Source organism: Crinia signifera, chromosome 1, assembly GCF_055691185.1.
Source record: "Crinia signifera chromosome 1, ASM5569118v1, whole genome shotgun sequence".
Lineage (NCBI taxonomy): Eukaryota > Metazoa > Chordata > Amphibia > Anura > Myobatrachidae > Crinia > Crinia signifera.
In genome coordinates this window covers 208,591,565-208,615,646 of record NC_139217.1, presented here as the reverse complement: position 1 = coordinate 208,615,646, position 24,082 = coordinate 208,591,565, and the positions used below count along the sequence as shown (strand labels likewise).

Genomic DNA, 24,082 nt, shown 5'->3' with positions numbered 1-24,082 from the left:
ACTAGGACGCCTACCTATACTGTATACTGTGGTAGTGTAACTCCAGGGCCCTTGAATAATATTGCTGTGCTAGAAAGGGGTATGGCCATGTCATTCTGATCTGTATTGGGGATAGGTATGGGTCATTGGGTTGACATACAGTTGGAACCCCTGTCATATTTGTTCCTTAGGTCGTGGCTCACCATGGCTAGCCATGGCTATCCTATTGTTCTCAGCAGCAATACAATACATAGAACAATACAGTAGGAGATTAGCATAGTAATCCTATTATTCACTTAATCCAATTAACAGGCTAAATGAGGAGGGCTCCATCTGTACATTGGGTCGACCACAAAAGGTTTACAGGCCTTAGGTCGACATGGATAGGGTCAAAAGGTCAACTCATGCATTAGGACGACATTGGGAAGGTTGACAGTAAAAAGGTCGACATGGGTTCTTCACTTTCTTCCTCCAAATGTCGATATAGTCAACATGGACACCATATCGGTGCACTGCGTCCTCCCGCATGGCTCTCTGCCCTTGCATGTCGACATTGCGAAGGCCGACATGGGTTTTTCACTTTTTTTTGGAGCCGACATGTGCTGACAGGCAGTATTTCATTTCCTACAATCCACTAGGGCATCCAGGGAGACTAGAATAGTGTGCCGAGCGTAGCAAGGAACTGTGACCAAAGCATGGCGAGCACAGTGAGCCATGTGCAGGGAGGCGGGACACTTTGACGGTCTCCATGTCTTTGTGTAAAAATATGGTACATATAATCATCAGTCTGTCTTAATGATGTCTTTCAAGGGTGAAAATAGCCAGGATGGGGTACTGATACTCTTTAACTTAGGTGAATTTTCAGTTTGAGAGTACAGTAGTTTTTGCTTTGTCCACTGTGCTCCTGCTCTGGATGCTCAATTTGCCAATAAGACTTGGAAGTCTCTTAATCTAGTGTGTAGTTCCTTCATCTATTTACATAGACTGCATAGAGATGGCTTGTGAAGCAATAGCAGATGGTCATGAGCTTTTTGGCATTTGGATGTGTACTACATTCTTCCTCTGGTTAGTAGTTCCCCATTTAGGGGGGTGATCAATCTCCCGCAGCCAATGGGGGAGATGGCTGTGGGGCCCTATTCAATGCTGTCTTCCTCAACAGCATTGAACAGGGGATCTGGGCAGAATTACTCCACAAGCAGTCGGGCTCGTTCTAGCGAGAACGTCCGGGAAGTGACGAGCTCCCGACTGCAGCTCGCCTCTTCCCGGTCACAGCTCGCGGCCACGCCCCCTTCTCGTCACGCTTCAGACGGGACATTAAATCCCTCTCGGTTGAGCAGACCGAGAATGGGACAGGGTCACTTCTGTTGGGCCAGCTCGACAGCCGTGACCCAGGATTGAAAACCCACCTTAGTCGGCAGTCACTTCTTTTGGTGATACCCAGGTCTGGGATAAAGGTATCTCTGCACCCTAGGCAAGACTTCAGATACTGCCCCCCACCCCTATATTAACTTTCAAGATACTCAGATAAACGTGTTGAGATGGCATCTTAGAAGTTCCATCGATATCACTTGTATCATACCTCTCCCTCAGAGGCATCCTTCATTTTGTGATATGCAGGTTCAGATAGCAGCTGCCTAATGGAAAAGCTGGCCCAGGTGACACCGGCTGAGTCATAGGGCTTGCATCTAAGCAACAGCTGGACAGGAGCAGTCAGACACTCAGGGACTATTTACTAAGCCTTGGGGCGAAATAAAGTGGAGAAGAGAAAGTACCAGCCAATCTGCCCCTCAGGGCCGGCGCTACCCACTAAGCAGCTCCTGCAAAGCAGGGAGGCGCCATGCTGAAAAGGCGCTGTCTCCCTCCCTGCTCTGCTAAAGCTGCCAGCCCTCACTGTCACTGCCTGCACGCTGCCTGCAGCGCCTGTCTAATAGTGGGTGGCAGTATGCCAGTATGAAAAGCTGCTCCCTCACCCCGAGTGCATACACACACTGTCTGTCCTCCAAAGTCCTCCTCTTGCCCCCTCTTCCTCAACGGAAGGTCGTTGGACTCTTGTGCTGTGGCAGGCAATGCTGTAATAACAAAGAGTGGCGGTGACCATGCGGTGTGGCAGTGCTTGATTCCCCCCCTGCCCAGTCTCTGTACAGCCTGCGCAGCCAGTTCCGTGCCTTGCGCTCGTCTAAATTTTATATTTTTCATATATATTTTGATCATGGCTACTGGCTGCCGCAGCCTGTCAAATATTGTGACAGGCAGCCAGCAGCCTGAAGAGCAGCTCCCCTCAATCACTGACACTGTGAATGCCTGGATGTCATGTCCGGGTCCGCCCCCTACCCATTGCTCCCTGCGCCTGTCAATCAAATGATGACCAGGCCGCCTCCCCTTCCTTCCCTCTTCTCAGTGTGCAGTGCAGCCCAGTCCTCAACACTCCACCCCTCTAACTCCTCCCCTCTTCTTCCATCTCCTCCTTCTCTCCCCTCCTTTCCCCCTCAGTCACAAGAGGGGAAATGGCGTCCTCAGAGTCCTGCCTACGCAGATAGAAGAGGAAGGACTGTACAAGATTTAAACAGCAAAGAACAGTGAGGCTTTTATTATACATGTTTATAACATATTTTTTAATAATTGTATATTTTTTAATATTAATTTAGCCACTTTTTAAATACTGCCTACAACATTTTGCAGACACAGCACTGGTTTGCTACACAGTGAAACATTTGTACAGTATCGGCTGCATCCTGGCTGCGCAGCCTACAGTAGCTGTGAAGCCAGATGCAGTCCAGCCATGTGTTGGGTTTGTTCCCTCTAATTTTATGAAGGCTGTGTGCGGCAAAAGATTTTGACTGTGCAACTTCGGAAAGGTAATTTTAATGTGAGTCACTTATATATAACTGGAAAACGATGTTCAGCATTTGTGTTAACTTTACTTCAAAATGATATTAAATATTTAAACATTCAAAACACAGCACACAATGTAGTTAATGGGTGAAACACACATTAATTGAGTCCACAACTGCAAAAAGGGACCACTGCTGCTTTGTGCGCTCTGTTGTTATGTCTGTGCGCATGCTCGGCGAGATGTGTGCGCGCACACGCGCGCACAGCTTAGAGGGAACACTGCTACCATTCACTAGTATGTCAAATGTTGTACTTTAATACAGGGCAACTCATTCTATCCAATCTTATTTTGGGTGGAAACCGCACTAGGAACACCGCACGTTAAAGAAACGTTTCTTTAAACTGGGTCAGAGCAGGTTTTACCCCTTTTATACTGCAGAGCTACTAGTTCCCATCCGCTGCAGGGACCCCTGGCGATTACTTCACATTCGCCGAACAGACCCCCCGCCGCACACTGCCCACATGAGCGTTGCTGCCGCTGACAGGAGATGAACGGTCGGGGCTTGTGACATTATATACAATGACCACATTGCTTGCCTGTTAAAAATGCACCTATAATATCATGAAGGGCGGGCATATTAGCTGCCGCACAGTGCCCGCTGCCCGGGCTGCTGCAAGCTGTCAAGTACCAGGGGAGGGGGAGAGTTGTAGGCCAGGTACCAGGGAAGGAGGGCAGGACAGGTACCAGGGGAGGGGGTGGACAAGTGAGGGATCTTAAATACTGTTTAAGACCCTTTCTCACTGCCAAAAACACGGCTCTTAAATGGGTAGGACACAGCTTTTTACCCGTTTAACAAATACTGGTATTTGTTAAACGGGTAAAGCACCCTGGAGCTTTCCCACTGCAACTCTACCCGTTTAAAAAAGGCTAAAAAACACAGCAATTTACAGTTTAAGAGCTGCAGTGGGAAAGGGGTATTAGCAACAGTTCAACATTTTGAACATATTTGTTGAGACTGAGAGCTGCTTATAACAGACATTAATGTGATTTGCAACTTTGTTACCACAGCTTGAACTTCTTTTTTTTGTATCGCAAGAAAAGAGAAAAAAAGGGTGACTCTTTTTGTCGGGGCACTACTTAATAAAAATTCTTTCAAAATTTACTGACTTCACCTTATTGCCATATTCAATGGGGAGAAACTATTACAGAGAAAAGATTTATAGTTTTTTTCTTTTTTTGATGCAGTGTTAGTGAACGTGAATATATAACAATTTTTACTTGTATTATTTATCACAGATTCACAAATTAATGTGAATGTATCAGCCTTGATCACTTCATGGTCTCAATAAAGGGATATTATCCCTGAGGCATCAGATGGCCTGGCTGATTTTTTGATGAAGTGACAATACTAAAATTAATATAAGTGCAAGTATAACAATGTGCAATCAATTATTGATTGTAGTGAATTAAAAAATGTAATAAATAAAAACGGCGAAATATCTGTTTATCAGGTGCTTTGTCACAGAGGGATTACCACAGCATATAGTTCTGTGATATATAAAGGTAAATACCTAAATTTACTGGTGCTTTAATTCATGAGGATTTAACCAGAAAGAGGTATCAATAGATAGAAATATTAGCTGATTTCCCTTAGTCTCCAATCTTGCCTACTTTCTGGCCGTGTGTCTCAAGGACAGTGAACGGACCAGATGAGGGAATGATTATATGGAGACCTGTGGTCGGATCAGTGAAGGAAGGAGATAGGGGATATAGGGATCTGCTGTTGTGAACCGGATCCAGTTTCACCCCTGATAGTTCAACCAGTGCAGAGGATCACCCTGTCACCGGGACCAATGAGAGTCCCTTAGGTAAAGGAGATAACAATCCCTAATGGTAGAAGGTATATCATACACCTACTTATTACCAATATTGTATACCATATAATATGTCCTTCACTTATACAAAAGAATTTGTTTTATATATGTTTTTCTTAATAAGCGTATTACATCCTAGCCACAGGTATATTGGAGTCAATCGCTACAATGTATATGCTCTGGCACAAGAGATCAGTCCATTAATGCATTGTATCCATCACACAAAGAATTGGGTTAGTTCTGCAACTTGTCTCTAGTAATAGTACATCCTCCACTTAAGCAGTGAGAATTTCCTCTTAATAGATATATTGTATCACAACCACATGTATAATGGAGTCAGTTGCTACAATGCATCTGCTCTGGCATAGGAAACCAATCCATTAATACATTGTATCCAACACATCATAAGCTGGATTGATTTCAACAACTTAGCTTTAGCGATAATAAGAAAAATCAAAGCAAAAAAATTTTTGATACTCAGAAATTTTCACTGGATCATCCTTCGTGCACCAGATTTCCCATCTGTGACATTAAGCCCCGATACTGGACGCGCGTTTCGCCTGGAGGCTTGTTCACCAGTACCTACCGGGAGTCTGTGCTAGTCCCTCCTATCTCCTACTTCTTTTTTTTGTGCAAGTTGCATTTTTTTCACACTCGGGTAGATTTCTAAGAATTTACTAAGAATCTAGTTTGACTTCTTAACTAAAACACTGGACATCAGCAGTAGTTTCAAGGTTTTAAAAGAAGAATGTGACTTGTGACTGTGCACGATTATGTGGTGGTCGACACCTATAAAGGTCGACATGGCTTAGGTCGACATTGGCTATAGGTCGACATGGTTTCTAATATATATATTTTTTAAAGGTACTTCATACCCTACCATCCACTATGGCATGGAGGGAGAATAAAATAGTTTACCGAGCGTAGTGAGGCACCGTGTCCAAAGCAAGGCGAGCAAAGAGAGCCATGCGAGAGGAGGCGGTACAATGATAGAGTGTTGACAGAAGTCTACATAGACACACACAAAAAATGTTGACCTTATTCATGTCAACCCAAAGTCCCTGTCGATGTATAGTCCATATTGAACTTTTATAGGTGTGGACCCATGGCCTATCAACCTAAGGCTGTTGACCTAATGTATGTCAACCTACATTGGGTCGACCCAATAACCCATCCCCATTGTGGCATGGTGGCCAGTGGGTGTGAATTACCCCTGAAGAAGCATGTCAAACAGGAACTGCTAATCCACAGTGTCAGCTGGAAATACACACACACAGGACTGAGGGGTCTATTAAGCCTTTGAGAGAGATAAAGTGGAGAGAGATAAAGTACCACCCAAACAGCCCCCAACTGTCATGGTTAAACCAAAGCTTGCAACATGACAGTTAGGGACAGCAGGGCCGGTGCTAGGGTGTCCAGCACCCTCCTGCAAACCATAATTTTTGCGCCCTTTCACATTGCCATTGCAGCAAGCTGCAGCTCGTTTGTGGGAGCGTATGCACTGTCCACCGCCTCCGCTGCCTATGACCTGTTGCGGGGGCATCGCTTCAGCATTTCATGCGAGTGGTCGAGACAATGCAGGCATGTCAGGTGAAGGGCTTAGACGGCTGGGTGACATCACACACAACCAATGTTCCCTCTAATTTTATGAAGGCTGTGTGCGGCAAAAGATTTTGGCTGTGCAACTTCGGAAAGGTAATTTTAATGTGAGTCACTTATATATAACTGGAAAACGACGTTCAGCATTTGTGTTAACTTTACTTCAAAATGATATTAAACATTTAAACATTCAAAACACAGCACACAATGTAGTTAATGGGTGAAACACATATTAATTGAGTCCACAACTGCAAAAAGGGACCACTGGTACTTTGTGTGCTCTGTTGTAATGTCTGTGCGCATGCTCGGCGAGATGTGTGCGCGCGCACGCACGCACAGCTTAGAGGGAACACTGGTTGGTAGACTCCCCAAAATGCTTTTAACAGTTTAACAACACTTGTTGAGATGGCAGTCGCTATCACACATTGGGGCAGATGTATTGTATTATAGCGGCGCTTATTGACACCTAACAGCAGGGACAGCGCTGTCCCTGCTGTTTAGATAGGGCTTTGGCAGCCTGGCGAAGCCAAAAGCATCAGCGGGCAGAACGGTCATTGATGCTGACCGTTCATACATTCCGTTCATACATTCTGCTGGCGCCGTCATACATGGGAGAGAAGCGGTATCAGTGCACATAACGTGCGCTGATACCCTTCTCCCCCATATCGTCTGATCAAACATCTGCCCCACTATCTGAAAGTATATTGCAGTCGATAAATCATTTTGTTGTATGAAACCTTGGTGAGAGATAATGTTGTAATCAATCAGTGCCTGAAAATTTTCCGATTAAGTTTAAAAAATGACAGGAACTTATTGATTGGTACAAGCGTGAAGAAAGAGATAAAGAACCAACCCATCAGGTCTTAACTGTCATGTTGCAAGTTGTGTTTGAAACATGACAGGAGCTAATTCATTGTTACTTTAGTGCTCTCCAAGTTCTGATAACACTCCCCAAATCTCACTTCAAGGTTACATATATTTACCTCATAATATGCAGCTTTGGATGTGACTAATTGTTGCTATACATATTGATCAGACTGCTTAAAGACTGCACAGTGATAAACTGTATACATGCAATTTGTTCGGGTAACAGCAAATCATTTATAACATGATGTTTACGTTACCAATTGTCAGCAAATATATACAATTAAAATACATTGGCATTTGCTTCCTGCGGAATGACTAGAGGTGAGTATGTTTCTGAGCATTCTGACAGTGCCATACTACACATAGACTTTATCTGAAGATTCCGTGACCACTTTAATTCAAGGAGAAATGTCAGCACCTTTCATTACAGAGATCATTTAACTGCAGGTTTCTAACTTTTGTTGAACTACAAATCCCAGCACCTTTACCAGCCAAGCGCAGTTGTGGATTAGCATAATGGAAGTACCAGCCAAGTTGCCTTGCCCTATGAAAGTACATGCCGTCCATTGCAATATGAAACCTCTTTCTATTCTGGTTTTAATTCCATGCCCAAATAAAATGAAAGCATAATATAAGATATACTTTCAAAGTAAAGTAGTGAACAAGTATATACTGTAGGAGACTCATGAAAATGAAGGTGGGTAGAGCAGCTTGTTATATCATTTAATGCTGAAATGACATCCATCAGACATCCCCCTTACCTGGCAGGCTTTAGCAATTTCCCAGGAACTGCACCAGTCACTTGGAGGGTGGTTACATTGCTGCTGAGACGAAACACGACTCACACAGTACAAAGTAAGGAGAAGCACAGCACACTTCATTGTGTCTGGGTAAGAAACAATAAGTGAAGCAAGTTATGAGGCCACTCCTGGAAATCACAGCGTCTTCCTGCTACGCCTCCAGTAATCTTCCCTCTATACTATTACCAGTGACCAGGATGAAAGACTCTCAGCTCATTGAACAAAGAAAGTTAATTTTAAAACTAAAAGCCGCCCAACCAGCTGCACTCTTCCACTTTCACAATCTGACATTTCAGCAGAATTGTGCTCTAGTCACACAATAGGAAATGGTTTTATGTTAAAATCTGAAATATATTTTTTTGTTTTGAGGACTTTGTTTGTTAAAACACTGTGGTAGATGGCGGATGCAATTAGCATACCGTTGATCGGGATGCAGGCAGTCGGTACACTGCTATATTGCCCCCTCCCTCCTTAACACATTCCCAGTGTTGCCGATAGAGGGGGTTTACTTTTTACCCAGATATGGGTCTGATGGAGGGGCCAGCTACCCCCGCCACCCCTGCTAAGTTTTTTTTTTAACAGGGACGTGGCCATGCCCCCTCCCATTGGTCACACCCCCTCATTTTACTGAGGCCTGTCGGCACCCCTGCCCATCGGCCCCATGCCATACTTACATACCCTCCCGGAATGGCCGGTAGGGTCCTGAAAATGGTGTCCCTCTCCTGGAAGGGTAGGCAAACCTCCCGCATTCTTGGACATCGCAGCAGCCCCACCCAGCAGCCCTCTCCTCTGCCAATAAAATACCATAATTCGCGGCTGTTCAGTGAGGGGGTGGGGCTAAATGATGCCCAACCCCCTTCATGAACAGCCGCAAATAACATAATTTACCATGATGGGGCAGGGCTTAAAGACTGCAAGCTCTGCCAAACCCCCCGGAAGTGGAGACTGAACAAGTAGGCAAGTATGCTCTGTGCAGATATTGTAATTGTGCAGATACAGAAAACTCTCACACATATATATATATATATATATATTGTCAGAAAACATGATGTTCGTTTTGTACTTTCCTGTAACACCACACATGTGGTTTATATCATCATATGCCCGTGTGGCCTGCATTATGTGGGCCAGACGATGTGTAAATTTAAACAACGAATGGAGGACATAGGTCTTCAATTGGCCTAGCCCTGGGGGGTCGAGAAATTGAAGAATATGTGTCATAAGTATCTCTGTTACTGTATTATTTTAACCATTAATGACAGGGGAGGCACTGCCTCCCCTGACTGCACGGCCCTGCAATTCATTGATTATGTTTCATGGCTCGTAAGCCTTGTCATCAGGATGGGCAGCCAGAGTGTTGGTGAGAAAAGGGTGAAGCTTTGTCTCTGTGAGGCTGCAGCAACCTGTGGCTGGGGCACCATGGCAGCACTTTAAACTGAAACTAGGTGATTCATCGCGCCCTACGGGCACTCTTCACACCGTCGTAAGGGGCTGCGCCCCCTTAATTTGTGAACGTTTGTATTGTGAGAAATATGGTTAGAATTGTATGAAAGATGCCCTGTATTGCAACTTGAGTTAAAGGTGAAATGTGTTAAATAGAGAGGATATGATTTGGAAGGGGGTGTGTATTGTTTTGTTTAATTAAAAAGCGGTTGTTTAGGTGTGTGTGTGTGTGTGTGCAATAGTATAGAAGGGTGTTTTTGGGTCAGTGGCTCCCCACTGGCGGAGGTCACGACACAGGAAAACAGGAGGCTGGGTAGTGAAAGGGTTGTGTGGGCATAAGGGGGACTAAATAGGAGGGTGGGGGACAGTGTTCCCTCTAAGCTGTGCGCGTATGCGCACTAACACAACTCGCCGAGCATGCACACAGACATTACAACTAAATTAATGTATGTTTCACCCATTAACTACATCATGTGCTGTGTTTTGAATGTTTAAATGTTTTGAATGTTTAATATCATTTTGAAGAAAAGTTAACACAAATGCTGAACGTCGTTTTTCCAGTTATATATAGAAGTGACGCACAAAAATAAAACAGCCTTCGTAGAATTAGAGGGAACATTGGTGGGGGACACTGTGCAGCTTCTGCAAGTGGGTGAGGGTCCAGCGTGGCAGCACAGGAGTACAGGACGGTGGCCCAGAGTCAGTGTCTCCTCCTACTGGGTGGGAGTTAGGGTGCATGAGAGCAGGAGGCTGGGCTATGAGGCGTGATAGGGGTATGTGGGCGACACAGCGTCAGTGACTCCCCAGTGGTGGAAGTTACGGTTCAGGAGAGCAGGAAGCTGGGTAGTGACAGGGCCCCAGGCGAGGTGTGATGGGGGCGCCCCAGTGGCCACCGGTACAGGGGGGGTCCGCACCATCTGAGGGGTACCTGCCGCGCCCACAGCAACTTACAGAGCCCCGTCGAGCCAATCAGCATGCGGCCAGTGTTTTCAAACCCATTCTAGTTCACTCTTTCTGACAAAAAATTTCTTAGATGGACAAAACCATGTGCACTGCAGGTGAGGCAGGTGTTACTTGTGCAGAGATAATTAGATTTGGGTGGGGTTTTACACCTGCCTCACCTGCAGTGCACATGGTTTTGTCCATCTAAGCAGTGGCGTAATTAGCATACAGCAACCCCCGCAGTGGCTTGGAGGAGCCGGGGGTCTGCGGGGCGCTCTCCCTGACTTGCCTTTAGTTCTCTGCTGCTGTGCAGGATAAGAGAGGGCACTGGGGTCACGGAGCTGCACTGATTTATTTCTTCTGTATGCAGTCCCATCCTCCCGAGTCCTCTCAGGTCTGCTAGAGCTCACACAGTCACAGTCACACACACTGGATTAAGGGATAGTCTGTAAACTACTTTCCACTTTACAGGTGTATTCATACACTCTTGATTACACTTGTATAGCGGCAAGTAGTTTGCAGACTGTCCCTTACTTCCAGCGTGACTTCTGAGACTTTTCTTACAGGGTGGACTCCCTGGAGCCTGTAGCACACTAGCATGGACTGGAGCATAACGGGTGTTTAAGAGGGGGTGAGTGTCACTGTCACACAAAGTGTGTCACAGTGTGTGTGTGTATAACCCATTAACTATGCAAAACCCAGGTGTCATTTTTTCAAATGTATAGATATCTATATTTCATTTTTTATTTCACTTGTTAAATTTCCCTGTTTTGGCACTCAGATGAGGGGGGGTGGGGGGGCGCTCCAATTATTTTTGGCAGGGGGGAGCAAAATTTATAGTTACGCCACTGCATCTAAGAAATATTTTGTCAGAAAGAGTGAACTAGAATAAGGGCCTCAGTTCCTGCTGGAGCCTACTGAAAAATAGCCCTGCTTATATCTATTTCCTTCTACCTTCCTGTTGAACCTTGTAATTGACCAGTTCCCTGCCTCTATGATCTCATAAGGCTCACAACATAGAGTATACAACTTGCTTTCTATAGTGGGCATGAAAACTTTCACTGCGGTAACATCATAACTACGTTTTTGATGCTGTTTTTGATGCTGCTGAGCCCTTTTCCTGTGTTCATTCAAGATACAAAGGCCCTTATTCAGATCTGATCACAGTACAAATTTGTTCTCAAAATGGTCAAAACCATGTGCACTGCTGGAGGGGCAGATGTAACATTTGCAGAGAGAGTTAAATTTGGGAGGGCTGTGTTGAAACTGAAATCTTAATTGCAGTGTAAAAATAATGCAGCCAGTATTTACCCTGCACAGAAACAAAAGGTACTTGTTTCCTAGAACGGCCACAATCGTGAGGGATCGTGGCTCTTAATTAAGGGACACGATCCTCCCGATGTGGCCGATTTTTTACTAATTTTTCACTTTGATTGACAGAAATCGGGTCAATCGGTCGGTCGCGACCAATTAAAATCGGCCGCGATGCGACCGACCGATTCACCCGATTTTTCCATAGACTTCAATGTTAAAAAATCTTTTAACATTGAAATCGGTCGGTCTTGTGCCATTATAATGGCACAAGATGAGATGGACTTGATTAAGTCCATCTCACATAGGGAAAAATGATAAAAAAGGTGAAATGGGTCAATATGACCCATTTCACATTTTTTATGTGCCCGCCATGACCCCACGATAGACGTGAACCCGAAGCGTGGCGAGCGCAGCGAGCCCGCGAGGGGCGGCGGTACGCGTCCTCCGACCTTTTCATTCCCCTACTATCCACTAGGGCGTGGAGTGAGAATATAATAGTGTGGCGAGCGCAGCGAGCCACCGAGCCCGAAGCGTGGCGAGCGCAGCGAGCCCCGCGAGGGGACGCGTATACCTGTGAAGTTATACGCGTCCCCTCGCGGGGCTCGCTGCGCTCGCCACGCTTCGGGCTCGGTGGCTCGCTGCGCTCGCCACACTATTATATTCTCACTCCACGCCCTAGTGGATAGTAGGGGAATGAAAAGGTCGGAGGACGCGTACCGCCGCCCCTCGCGGGCTCGCTGCGCTCGCCACGCTTCGGGTTCACGTCTATCGTGGGGTCTAGCCCACTTACTAACATTTGGGGGGGCAATTCCAAAAAATCGGGTGAAAAAAAATAAAAAATCGGGTGAAAAATCGGTCGATCGCATCGCATGCGACCAAATCGCATGCGATGCGACCGACCGATTTTTTATCTTCCGACCACAACGATCTAAATCGTTGTGGCCGTTCTAGGAAACAAGTACCAAACAAAATAACTCACAAAAATCTAACTCTCTCTGCACATATTACATCTGCCCCACCTGCAGTGCACATGGTTTTGCCCATTTTGAGAACAAATTTGTACTGTGATCAGTTCTGAATAAGGGCCATACTCCGATGCACAGATGCTGACACTAATAAACGCTAACACATGGATGCTGACACACTACCAGACGCTAACACGTGGATGCTGACATACAGACATACACAGATGCTTACACATGGACAGATGGATAAAACAATAGAGACATTTTATAACTGCGCAAGTAGATATTAGAATAACTATAAGGGTGTAATACTACCGATGGTAAGCTAAATAGAAATGTAATACTGGTACTGTAGGTATAACAAATACAATGTATCAATGTGCTGTAGTCACATCAAATTGTAACAAAATGTACCAAATAAAAAGAAAATAAAAAATCACGAGGAATGAAGCTAAAACATGTCCATTACCATAAAAGTAATACATGTAGTATACTAAATGAATATATCTAAATAGTTGTCATAATGGCATAAACAGTCACTTTAAAATGTAAATGCTGACTAGATATCCATATGAAACAGTATAAGTGGAGAGACTCAGTGTATTACTGTACATGTGGGACTGGAGTCCTATGTCCAAATTCCAATAATTCCACAATCAAGTCACTAAATACACACTCACTCCATTAGAAGGTGCACAATGTCCTTAAGTGGTTCCTGGATGAGAGATGCTGCTCTGGGCCTGACTCGGACCTGATCGCTACTCTGCAGTTTTCAGAGCACTGCGATCAGATAGCCACCACCTAGAGAGAATGAAAACCCGCCCTGTACAAGTCTGCAAATGGCTTGAAAAAATATCGCTGATCGGCAGCCAGCTGCGAATCCATTTCCAACTCACTCTGACCTTTCCAAAACTCTGCGACAGGGACAATCTGATCGAGGCCGGCGTTGAGGTCAAAGACACTGTCTTAAAACGCCCGGGCATGCCTCCATTTTTCCTGTCAATCCCAGTAAACATATGGTTAATACACCAAATGGCATGGCTTATTAAACGGGTCACTGCTGCAAGGCCACACCCCTGCTTCGCCACTGTGGGGGGCATGGCCAGCGGCTATGTGAGCTGCTGGCCATGCCCCCAGCCTCTCTACCTGTGGGAATGTGCAGTGTCTATTCACCGCTGCTCACCGGGTGATAGGGGGGACTCCCAACTGCCCTGCCGTGGGACACTGATGGCCCCGGGCGAGACGCAGGAATGCCCCCCAAAAATGGGCATTCCTATCCATGGAGCACTAGTTATCCGGGTAATGTGGCCCATACATTAGGGCGATACTGCATAAAATCCTTAAAATCAACCAAATCTGTGTGATACTGTACATTGAAGGATTTAATGCACGTTGAATGGGTCACCCGACACAATGGGGGAAATTTACTAAGATGTGTATTCTACTTCACGTGATGTTGCTATGGGTAACCAATCAGAATCTACTTCTTATTTATTTAGCACCCTCTAGGAGATAGTAGACAGGATCTGATTGGTTGCCCATGGCAACATCACATGTGAAGTAGAATACACATCTTAGTAAATTTCCCCCAACGAGCCAGCCGGCCGTTCGAATGCTGCGTCAATAGATATTATGGGGGAAATTTACTAAAGGAAATTTGTCAAAAAAATAGGTGTATTTGTATCCAGAAATACACTTATTTTTGACATTTACTATCCCGAAAATATGGCAATTCGTATTCGTATTGATGTGCTATCAATACGAATATGAATTGCCGTATTTTCGGGATAGTAAATGTCAAAAATAAGTGTATTTCTGGATACAAATACACCTATTTTCCCCCTATATGCTGCACATAATATCTATCGAATTGTATGAGCGATCATGCGATTGCTCACAATGCGATCAGCGGCAGGAGCCCTGGCAGCGGGTGCTGGGTTCGGGGAGGAGGCAGGAGCACTGGAGGCGGGCAGCGGTGTAGCGCAGTGCAGTGCAGGAGGGGCAGCGGGGACCGAATTGGAAAAAAAACGATTTAAAACATTGAGTGGCTAGGGTGGCAGCTTGCACTGACAATGCTGTTCTCTGGCACCCTCTGTGTGGTGCCAGAAGCAGTTACAAGAAGGAGGTAGGTTACAGAGGAGGCTTAGAGCAGGGCTGGGCAATAGTGGCCCTCCAGCTGTTGATGAACTACACATCCCAGGCAGGGGCGAATTTAGGGGTCAGGCCGCCCCTAGGCACAACATTTTTGTGCCCCCCCCCCCCACAATTTTAATGTAATCATATATGTATATACATTGTTATTTATATATATATATATTTCATAAAAATGTAACTGTAGCCCACCTTAATATTTTTTTTAAGCACTCTGGACTGCTCACTGTACAGAGGACTCGGAGGGAGGGAGGCACTTATTAGTACAGGGATTAGCACAGTGTCTCCGTCAGTCTCTCTCTGGCTCACACACTGTGATGAGAACAGGGAGGATCTGTGCGCCGCTCAGCTCAGCTGCTGGATACACAGCAGCCAATAGACTGTGTGTGTGTGTGTGTAGAGTAGCCAATGGGTGGAAGCCGGCAGCAGTGAGCCTGAGCCATTTACGGATGCGCAGGGGGACCGTCGGACCCAGCCACCAGAGGTGATGTAATGTGCATGGCAGAGTGGGTGGGCAGTGGCGGGTGACTAGTGGCGCTGCCGCCTACATATAATTCATCTATGCGGCGGCGGCGCTCGTCACTCGCCGCTGCCCACCCGCTGTGCCATTTAACAGAATGTCAGCCAGCCTGCCGCCCTTAATTGGTGCCGCCCTGAGGCCGGTGCCTCACGGGCCTAGGCACAAATCCGGCCCTGATCCCAGGATGCTTTGCATTCGTTTTGCTATGTGGCCATGATGAAACTGATGCAAGGCATGCTTGATGTGTAGTTCATCATCATCTGGAGGGCCGCTATTGCCCAGCCCTGGCTTAGAGGATCAGTGTGCACTGATAATTCTGCTCTTTGGCAACATGTTTGCGGGCCAGGAGGTGAAGGGTTTGCAGAAAAACTGCTTCTGCTGCAGCCAAGAACCGTGAGCTCAGCAAGGAGCATGAAATACAGTTGGCAGAGATGGAAGAGACAGGAGCCATGTGCTCCTGTAAAAGGCACCCAGTGGGACTCCAGCGGTAGCAGGGGTGGGAGCCAGGCACACCCCACGTGGTGTCCAATGAGGTTCCAGCAGCGGCAGAGACAGGATCTGGGTACAGCTTACTTGTTCGCCCGGCGATACTTCAAGAGCGGCACAGATGGGACCAGCTGAATATACATATACACTGTATACAGATGCAGCCACAGCAGGGTGGTCGATTGCTCCACTAAGGAAAACTACAGTACAGTGCCATGGATGGCTTTGTGAAGCATCATCGCCATTCACTGGACATTTCGTTTTCATTTTTCTTGTGTATGCCAAGCTTAGTTCCATAAGGGTGAGCTCCCTCATGGGCGATAGTCTTGGCCCACCACCATTTTGTAAATACAGAATGCTACATAGTCACTCATTCAGCCTCAGGGACTCGGTGGGGAAATGTATTCTGAGCTTAGCTCCGAAAGGCAGGGCTAAGCTTGACATACATTACTCCACCAAATCCCTGGGGCTGAAGGAGCAAATACATAGCATATATACACAATGGTGGCAGACCAAGACTACTGATAGATTTACAACAGAATTTACATTAAATACAGTTTTTTTTTTTAAATAAAATATTATTGTGTGCATTGTGCGCAATCGGCATTTACCGGCCGCCTAATTACAAAAGGGTTCCTGATTTAGGTGTGAATGAGGAGGTACAGTGCAGTAGCTATAATGGCCTGGCTATGTGCTGTGCCTAAGGTTCGGATCCTGCTCAGGAGCGACTCTGTTTTTAATTCCACTGTTTTGTTTTTGTTAATTAAAATCTGTATATATTCATGCTTTGCTTACACTTCACTTGTATATGACTAGCTTAGCTCTATAAGGGTGGGCTCCTTCATGGCCCACCAACATTTTGTAAATATGCTACATAGTCGCTCATTCAGCCCAAGGGAATCCTGGGGCAATGTAGGCAATGAAAGGGGGAGTTGCAGAGCTGTTTGTAGTGAGCTTTCAGGCTGTTTGGGGATTGATGTCAGCGATGCCGAGGGGATGAGGTGCAGAGCATATGCCCAAATAACAGGGGTGTGGGGCCCCTGGACTGGTTGAGTTGGCTGGCTCAACCAGTCCAGCACCCTCTCAGTCCCTCTCATGCACTAAACTAATTGAGCCTTTATCACTATCCATATGTCTGTAGTGAGAGGCAGAAAGGAGTCTGCATTAGGAAGAGATGCAGGTCCTGATATGCCACATGGAGTATTATTGGGTTTCTCCAAGGTAGGTAGCTCTTAGTTTAGATATATTTATGTATTAAGTATTTATCATGTGACTCCTTGCTGGTTTATCGTAGACCCAATTTAGGGTAATGGCATACTTGCCTACCTGACCCTCTCCATGAAGAAGAAAATGCTCTGTTCCTGGACTTCCCTGGTAATGTATGATTGCCATCACCTGTGGTGAGCTGGATAATTGATAAGAAAGGTGTTTCACCACAGGTGATGGCAATCATACATTACCAAAGAAGTCCAGGAACAGATCATTTTCTCCCTCATGGAGAGGGTCAGGTGGGCAAGCATGGGTAATGGTGCGGGGTGCGGTGCCCCTGGACTGGTTGAGCTGGGTGGCTCTAGTGCGACACACCTTTACATTCTATTAACACTTATCACTATTGGTACTTGTGTAGTTTCATGGCGGCAGTTATGTAGTCAGCGTAGTGTCCCTGTCAGAATCAGCGTAGTGTTCTCTCGGACAGCGTAGTCAGCATCCCTGTCAGTATCAGCACTACGCTGATACTGGCAGGGATGCTGACTACTCTGGCCGCGAGAACACTACACTGATTCTGATAGGGACGCTACGCTGACTACGTAACACTACGTTCCCGCCTGTTCGCGGCTAGCCGGAGCTTACATAGTTTGCATACTCAGTCAGGCGTCCCTGTCAGTATCAGCGTCATGTTCCCGCCTGTTCACAGCTAGCTGGAGCTTACGTAGTTAGCGTAGTCAGTCAGTGTTACGCAGTTTGTGTAGTCAGCGCTTATTACATTGTGTGGGAACCATTGACCATTTTAATTTGCCTGACATGACATGTGTGAATGTGTTCCTGAAACACCCCCCCTATCCACGCCAGCCCGTAGCATCAAGTAATCTGCGTCCGCTCGCCACACTTTATAAAATCAACTCCACGCCAATGTGGATAGTGGGGGTATGCACAGGTCGTAACGCGTCTGCTTGCCATGCTTCAGGCTTGCGTGGATAGTGGGGGTTTGAAATGGAGGGTTTGAATTTGCCAGTATGTATCATGGAGCACGTCCTTTATTGTGCATGAGACTCACTTGCGCCCACACCCCCTTTTGTGCATGAGACACACGTGCTACCGAACCCCTAACCCAATTTCCCTGAAGCGGACACAGGCAGAGTTGCCGTACCCTGCCGCAAGAATTACTGAGACGCTCGTGCCTCTCCGCCGGCGTCCGCCAGTGCAGGGGATCTGGCAGTAACTGGCGCTGTGTGAGATGCGCTCACTAGGCTTGCCAGGGACAGAGCTGCAGCTCCTGGGGACAGTACGGTGACTACGCTGCCTGACGGGGACACTACGCTGACTATGCAGGGCTGTTGCGGGGACACTACGCTGACTACACTAAACAGCCGTTGGGCTACGCTGACAACCAGTTTTTTTAAAGCGCCAATCATTTACACTTCAAACATCAAACTGGTTTTGCAGTGTAAATGATTGCCGCTTTAAAAAAACTGGAGATTTCTCCCCGAATCTCTCACTTTCTGAATCTCTCATCCTATTAAATCTCACCCTGTTTCTTTAATATTTTAATTACATTTCATTTTTTTTCTCTCTCATTTTCTATAGCTTCGGCTTCCTATCACCAATATTTATTTACACTATAGTATTTCACTGGTGTTCTGCTCTGGGCTTTCTAGCTTATGCTAGTTTTTTTGGGTGCCGCACCCTGCACTTAGATTTAGCGCTAGGGACCCCCAATATACAGAGAAGCCTTGAAGATGGCTTGGGGGCATATCATACATTTGTGCAAGTATATGTAACCATTATCTCTACCACCCATGCTGGCTCTCCCTCCAGCCGGGGCCCCAGGAACATTGCCCTCCAGCAAAAGGATCTGTGCCGCTAGCCAAAATATGTACCTCGGGTCACCCCTGTAGTGTTCTATATCTGTACTGTTTTTACTTGCTACCTATCTGGCTGGTGCAATCACCAAGTGGCGCCGCCGAAAGGCCATAAAAAAACCCCCGCAGTAATCCTCCCACTGGGCAGTGCCCTGGGCAGGTTTTTTTTTTAAAGGCCATTAAAAAAACAATGCAGTAATCTGTCCCACTGGGCACTTCCCAGTTTACAGCGTTTTTTTTTTTAGTTTTTTTTAGGCCATTGCAGAGTGCCCAGTAAACAGCACAATGAGGCAGTCACTCACTGCACTGCACTTACCGCACAGCACCCAGAGGTTGGAGTCAGGAGCAGACAGAGACAGTCTCAGGATGGGACTGTCATTCCCCGCCGCCGTGTGACGCGGACCCTGCTGGCTTCTGCTGCACACACAAGCTAAGCCGCTGCAGCAGCAAGTGGAGGACGGAGGAGGAAACGGAGGGAGCCGCCCAGCCCCGGGTGCACTGATCACACTCCGCAAAGGACCATGGGAGGAGCTGCGTGCAGTAGGGCATGCGCGCAGCCCTCCTGTGGCCATGTTTTTGTGTAAAAAAATGGGGTGCGGCGGTGATTAAATATTTAAAGGTACAGACACCGGGCAGTCTAATGGGTGGTCCGCTGCATCCCCGGACCACCCCCTAGATTCGCCTATGGTAGTCACTCATTCAGCCCCAGGGACTCATAGGAGGGGGGGGGGGAAATGTATGCAGCAGTCAGCTTCATAAAAGTGGACTAAGCTTGGCATATATTTCTCCACGGTGTCCTTGAGGCTGAATTAACCACAAGGAAGCCCACCTTTACAAGTAAAGTGCAAGCAAACCATAAAGATATGCACATTTTAATGTACAACAAAATAATAAAACAGCGGAATTACAAAAAATAATAGCTCCTGAGCGGGATCTGAAACCTAGGAACAGCACATAGCATAGGCCACAATGGATAGTGTACTATAAACCCGCCAGCTCATTTACACCTGAAAGTAGCTGAGCTCATTGTGTGAATGGCTTTACAAGCTTCTTCTCCACAAAAAAAGTGTTGTTGTTTTTTGACCACTTTCTGATCAGGAAGTTCAGCATCCAATACAGCTAGTGACATACTGCACCAAACAGTAGCGTAGTAGCCACACTTGTCTAACCTGGGGCACAGCATCCGCATCAGAATTGCAGGAAAACTAAGTGGCTGAGCATGGCTATATCTCTCTCTCTTGCACTATAGAGAGAGAGAGAGAGAGAGAGAATCGATATATTTGCGTGTGTGGCATTATGAATTGGTAGCACATAATTTGGGCCCCAACACAGGGTCCAACATTTTCTGAGGGCTTCCCTGGTGGCCGGTGCTCTGACAGTGTGCAATATAAATTTAAGCACAGATTAAACATTTCACATGTCCAGTTTTGCTTGCAATATGCCCTCAACCGTTTCTATCAGTTCCTTTTTCCAATTGCAGACTTTAAAATGACATAACTGCTATTCAAAATTAGCATTACAAAAAAAAAGGTAGTTTCCTAGCACGGTCCCCATCGCATACCATATTTAGTGGTGTGCGATGCGTGCGATGCGATCTTCCCGTTAAATTAACAGGAATGCTTGTACAATGAAATATCGCATAGCATCGCATGCCAGCAAATGGCATGCAATGCAATTTTTAATTGTACAAGCACCCTGCTGGGTGCTTACAATGTTAAATGCACCCCCATTGTCAATGCCACCCTCACTATCAACGCCAACCCGAAGCGTGGCGAGCGCAGCGGTACACGTCCTCCGACCTTTTTATACCCCCACTATCCACGTAGAGTTGATTCTAGACAGTGTGGCGAGCACAGCAAGTCCCGCGAGGGGACGCGGAATAGGAGCCCGAAGTGTGGCAAGCGGACGCGGAATACATGTAAAGTAATCCATGTCCGCTCACCACGCTTCGGGCTCAGTGGCTCGCTGCTCTCGCCACACTATCTAAAATCAACTCCACGCCGACGTGGATAGTGGGGGTATGAAAAGGTCAGAGGACGCGTACCGCCGCTCGCCACGCTTCGGGTTGGCGTTGATAGTGGGGGTGGTGTTGATAATGGGGGTGCATTTGTGGTGCCCCAAGACTTCTCTGCAGTGCAGGGGTTAACGCCCGGGACGTTAGGGGTTAACCCTGCACCCAGAGCTTCGCGCCAAAAGTTTTGATGGGTGGAGAGAAGAGGAGGCGACAGGGGCTGGAGAGCGGGAGGAAGCTGTGACTGCCCGGAAGGAGGGGAGAAGAGCAGCGCTCCGGGACAGAGTGGCTGAGGAGGGAGAGCGGAGGAGAAGCCGGCCGGGACCCGCAAGCGGCAGAGTGACAGGAGACCAGCCGCCGAGTCCCAGCGTCGGCCGCGTCATAGAGTGAGCGACGCGGAGGAGAACGGCGACGCGCCATGCCCTGCCACCGCTAGCGCACCGCCAGCCTGCAGGGGAGCCCAGCAGAGGGACTGCTGCCGCAGTCACCCAGCCCGCAGTGAAAGAGCCGGTGGAGCCGCTGAGTGGGGCAACGCTGCGCCTGCGGCGCCCCCACTAGTGTGCCCCGGTGAATAGGACAAGACCCCTGCTGCCTGGAGAGCTGAGACGCCGGTCGAGACGGGCAGGAGCCTGCACCTGCATCCTGTCCTCAGGTACCCACTGCCAGCTAATTGACTAGCAGCCAGCTCCCTCCCCGTGCCTTTAACCCCACAGCGAGCAGCCTAGCAGCCAGCCTCCCCTTCGTGCCTCTGCCCCACTGCTAACCAGCCCCCAGGCTGTTGTGTCCACCCCAAGTGTCCCTAAGGAACGACAGTGGGACAAGGAAGGGACTGCACTAATAGAGTCAGGCCAGTATCCAGGGGCCCCTGCATCTAACCTCCCACAGTTGGCTAAAGAGCCCCATTCATCTGGATTCCCTTTTGGAGGATTAACAGTGTTAGTGACCACTTTTATTAGTGACGGGACAGCGCCACCCTGTGGCCGTGTTAAGGAACTACACCCTTAGCCATAAGGGTATACCTCTCCAGGACTGATAATAGACAGTGCCTGCTCGAACTCTACTGTGACCTTTAGGCGACAGCCTACCGCACTGACGTGACTCACTGGTTCTTTATTCTGAGGGTACCTGCAAGTAGACGCATGGTTACATTGTTTGCTGGTGTTATGTGATAAATGTTTACCGTTAGATAAATGTACGGAGTAGTTTAGTGTGGAGAGTGAAATGTGTGACGCACTTCTGAGTTAACAGTACGGGCACGGTGGGGCTACCCATTAGTCACAATAAAGCGGGGGTGCCTACCCCATAGTACACCGTCCGGTACTTGTAACGTAAGAAGCGTCCGAGGCCAGGCCTGGACTTGTGGGAGTGAACACGCCCCAAGCCGGTACTGCTGCTAATCCTGTCGACCAGGTTAGACTTATTTAATTTGGTGTTAATTTGTAAGAAGTACTGTATGGTACCCCTTTATGCCGGTGTAATTTCCAGCAATAGCACTTATTTGTACCATTGTTGCCGTGTACCATTGTACCCTCACGTTTGCACTATTGTTAGCCGGGCGGGTCAGTGGATGACGTTTACCTCACTCCTGCAATAAACCTGAGTTAATCCAGCAGCAAGTGTCCCTTTCATTGAAGTGTCACCTCCTGCCCTCCCGGAGAACGAGAAACCCGACGAACCTAGAGCGCCCCGAAGTCACAAGGTAAGAGGCGGAGCCTTCCCTTACCCCCGGTGCACCACACATTTAACATTGTAAGCACCCATCAGGGTGCTTGTACAATTAAAAATCGAACCGCATTGCATGCCGCTATATTGCAAACGATGGGATGCGATAAGATGCACTTCGATCAAAATCTGGGGCGCCGTGCTAGGAAACAAGTACCAAAAAAAACCGTAATAAATAAAGCACTGCCTTTCTCATGTAGGAATTCTGTATGGCTGGTATGATTACTCTGACACAGTTATCAGTTAGCCATTGCACGCCTGGATTTACAATCAGACAAGGCTGCTATTGGGGACTATGTCAGGTAATAACAGTATGGAATGATGGGGCTTATGCTAGGGCATGGGTCTTCAAACTGTGGCCCTCCAGATGTGCACAGGATGGAATACAATAACATTCTTACAATATGCACAAGTGCAACAATGCATAGGATAGAATACACGAACACTTCTGTCAGATAGCAGTAAATCCCTTACTGACCTAGTCTGAAGGGTGAATTGTCAGGGAACGCTTGTAGATTTGGAAGCTACTGTAGATGAAAGTCTTATGCGTGGAAGGTCATTTCACATCCTTAAAAAAATGCTGACTGGAAGCAGGTAATGTTCATACCTCCCAACTGCTGTGCCAGAAATACTGGGACCACCTGAGAAGGTTGCAGAGCTACACATTACATGGGCGTCGCCCAGGGCGCAGTGGACGTGGCCTAGCACCGCAACCCATGGTTTTTCTGACACTTAAGGGGGTGTGCCCACCCAGGACTCCCCGAGCAGCTGATCCCTCCCTGCATTCGCACGGCATCTCTTCAGCAATCACTGCTTGGTCTGCAGAGCTGATCTCTCGCTTCCCCCAACTGCCCAACCCCCCTGCCTGTGGGACACTGCCACCTGGCGAAGGGACAGCCTCCAATTTGTGAGACTGTCCCACTGTCATCTGGACAGTTGTAAGGTATGTACTGTTTGTCAATGAGATGTTGATCAGAGTTGTTCAAATAAAGTCCTAAATCGCCTAGGCCATAACATATAACATTTGTCTTCTGCTATCCAAGCTTGACTTGTTTTGACTTCTTCTTCGGTAATCTCTCAGTAGAATTGTGGTTGATTGTGATAACCAGAACTGTTATGTACTGTAAGCAATTTATCTTGGTCAATATTTGTTTCCTGTTTTGAGTACCCCTTTCTTTTTCCACCCCTCTCACCCTTATATTGCATTTAATTACTAAGGGCCTTATTTTGGTTCATTCTTTCTGACAAAATCCTTCTTAGATGGACAAAACCATGTGCACTGCAGGGGGGGGGGGGGGGGCAGATGTAACATGTGCAGATAGAATTAGATTTGGGTGAGTAATTTTGTTTCTGTGCAGGGAAAATACTGACTGCTTTATTTTTACACTGCAATATAGATCTCACTTTGAAGTAAAACCCCACCCAAATCTAATTCTCTCTGCACATGTTACATCTGCCCCACCTGCAGTGCACATTGATTTGCCCATCTAAGAAGG

The 24,082-nt window shown here is 47.1% G+C and overlaps 1 protein-coding gene across 2 annotated transcripts in view; it reads right to left on the bottom strand.

The window, feature by feature from the left end:
- The window catches only part of IFI30 (IFI30 lysosomal thiol reductase), a 40,020-nt gene extending 31,933 nt beyond the window's left edge, over positions 1 to 8,087 (bottom strand). The window contains exon 1 of one of the 2 annotated variants that reach the window (XR_014472962.1): positions 7,914 to 8,087. Coding sequence is in view for 1 of the 2 variants with exons in the window: in XM_083179227.1 (XP_083035353.1) it covers positions 7,914 to 8,033 (120 nt within the window). In the remaining variant the exon portion in view is untranslated. The remainder of the gene's footprint in view (positions 1 to 7,913) is intronic. The other variant, XM_083179227.1, reaches the window with a different exon arrangement.
- Positions 8,088 to 24,082: the final 15,995 nt, after the last annotated feature.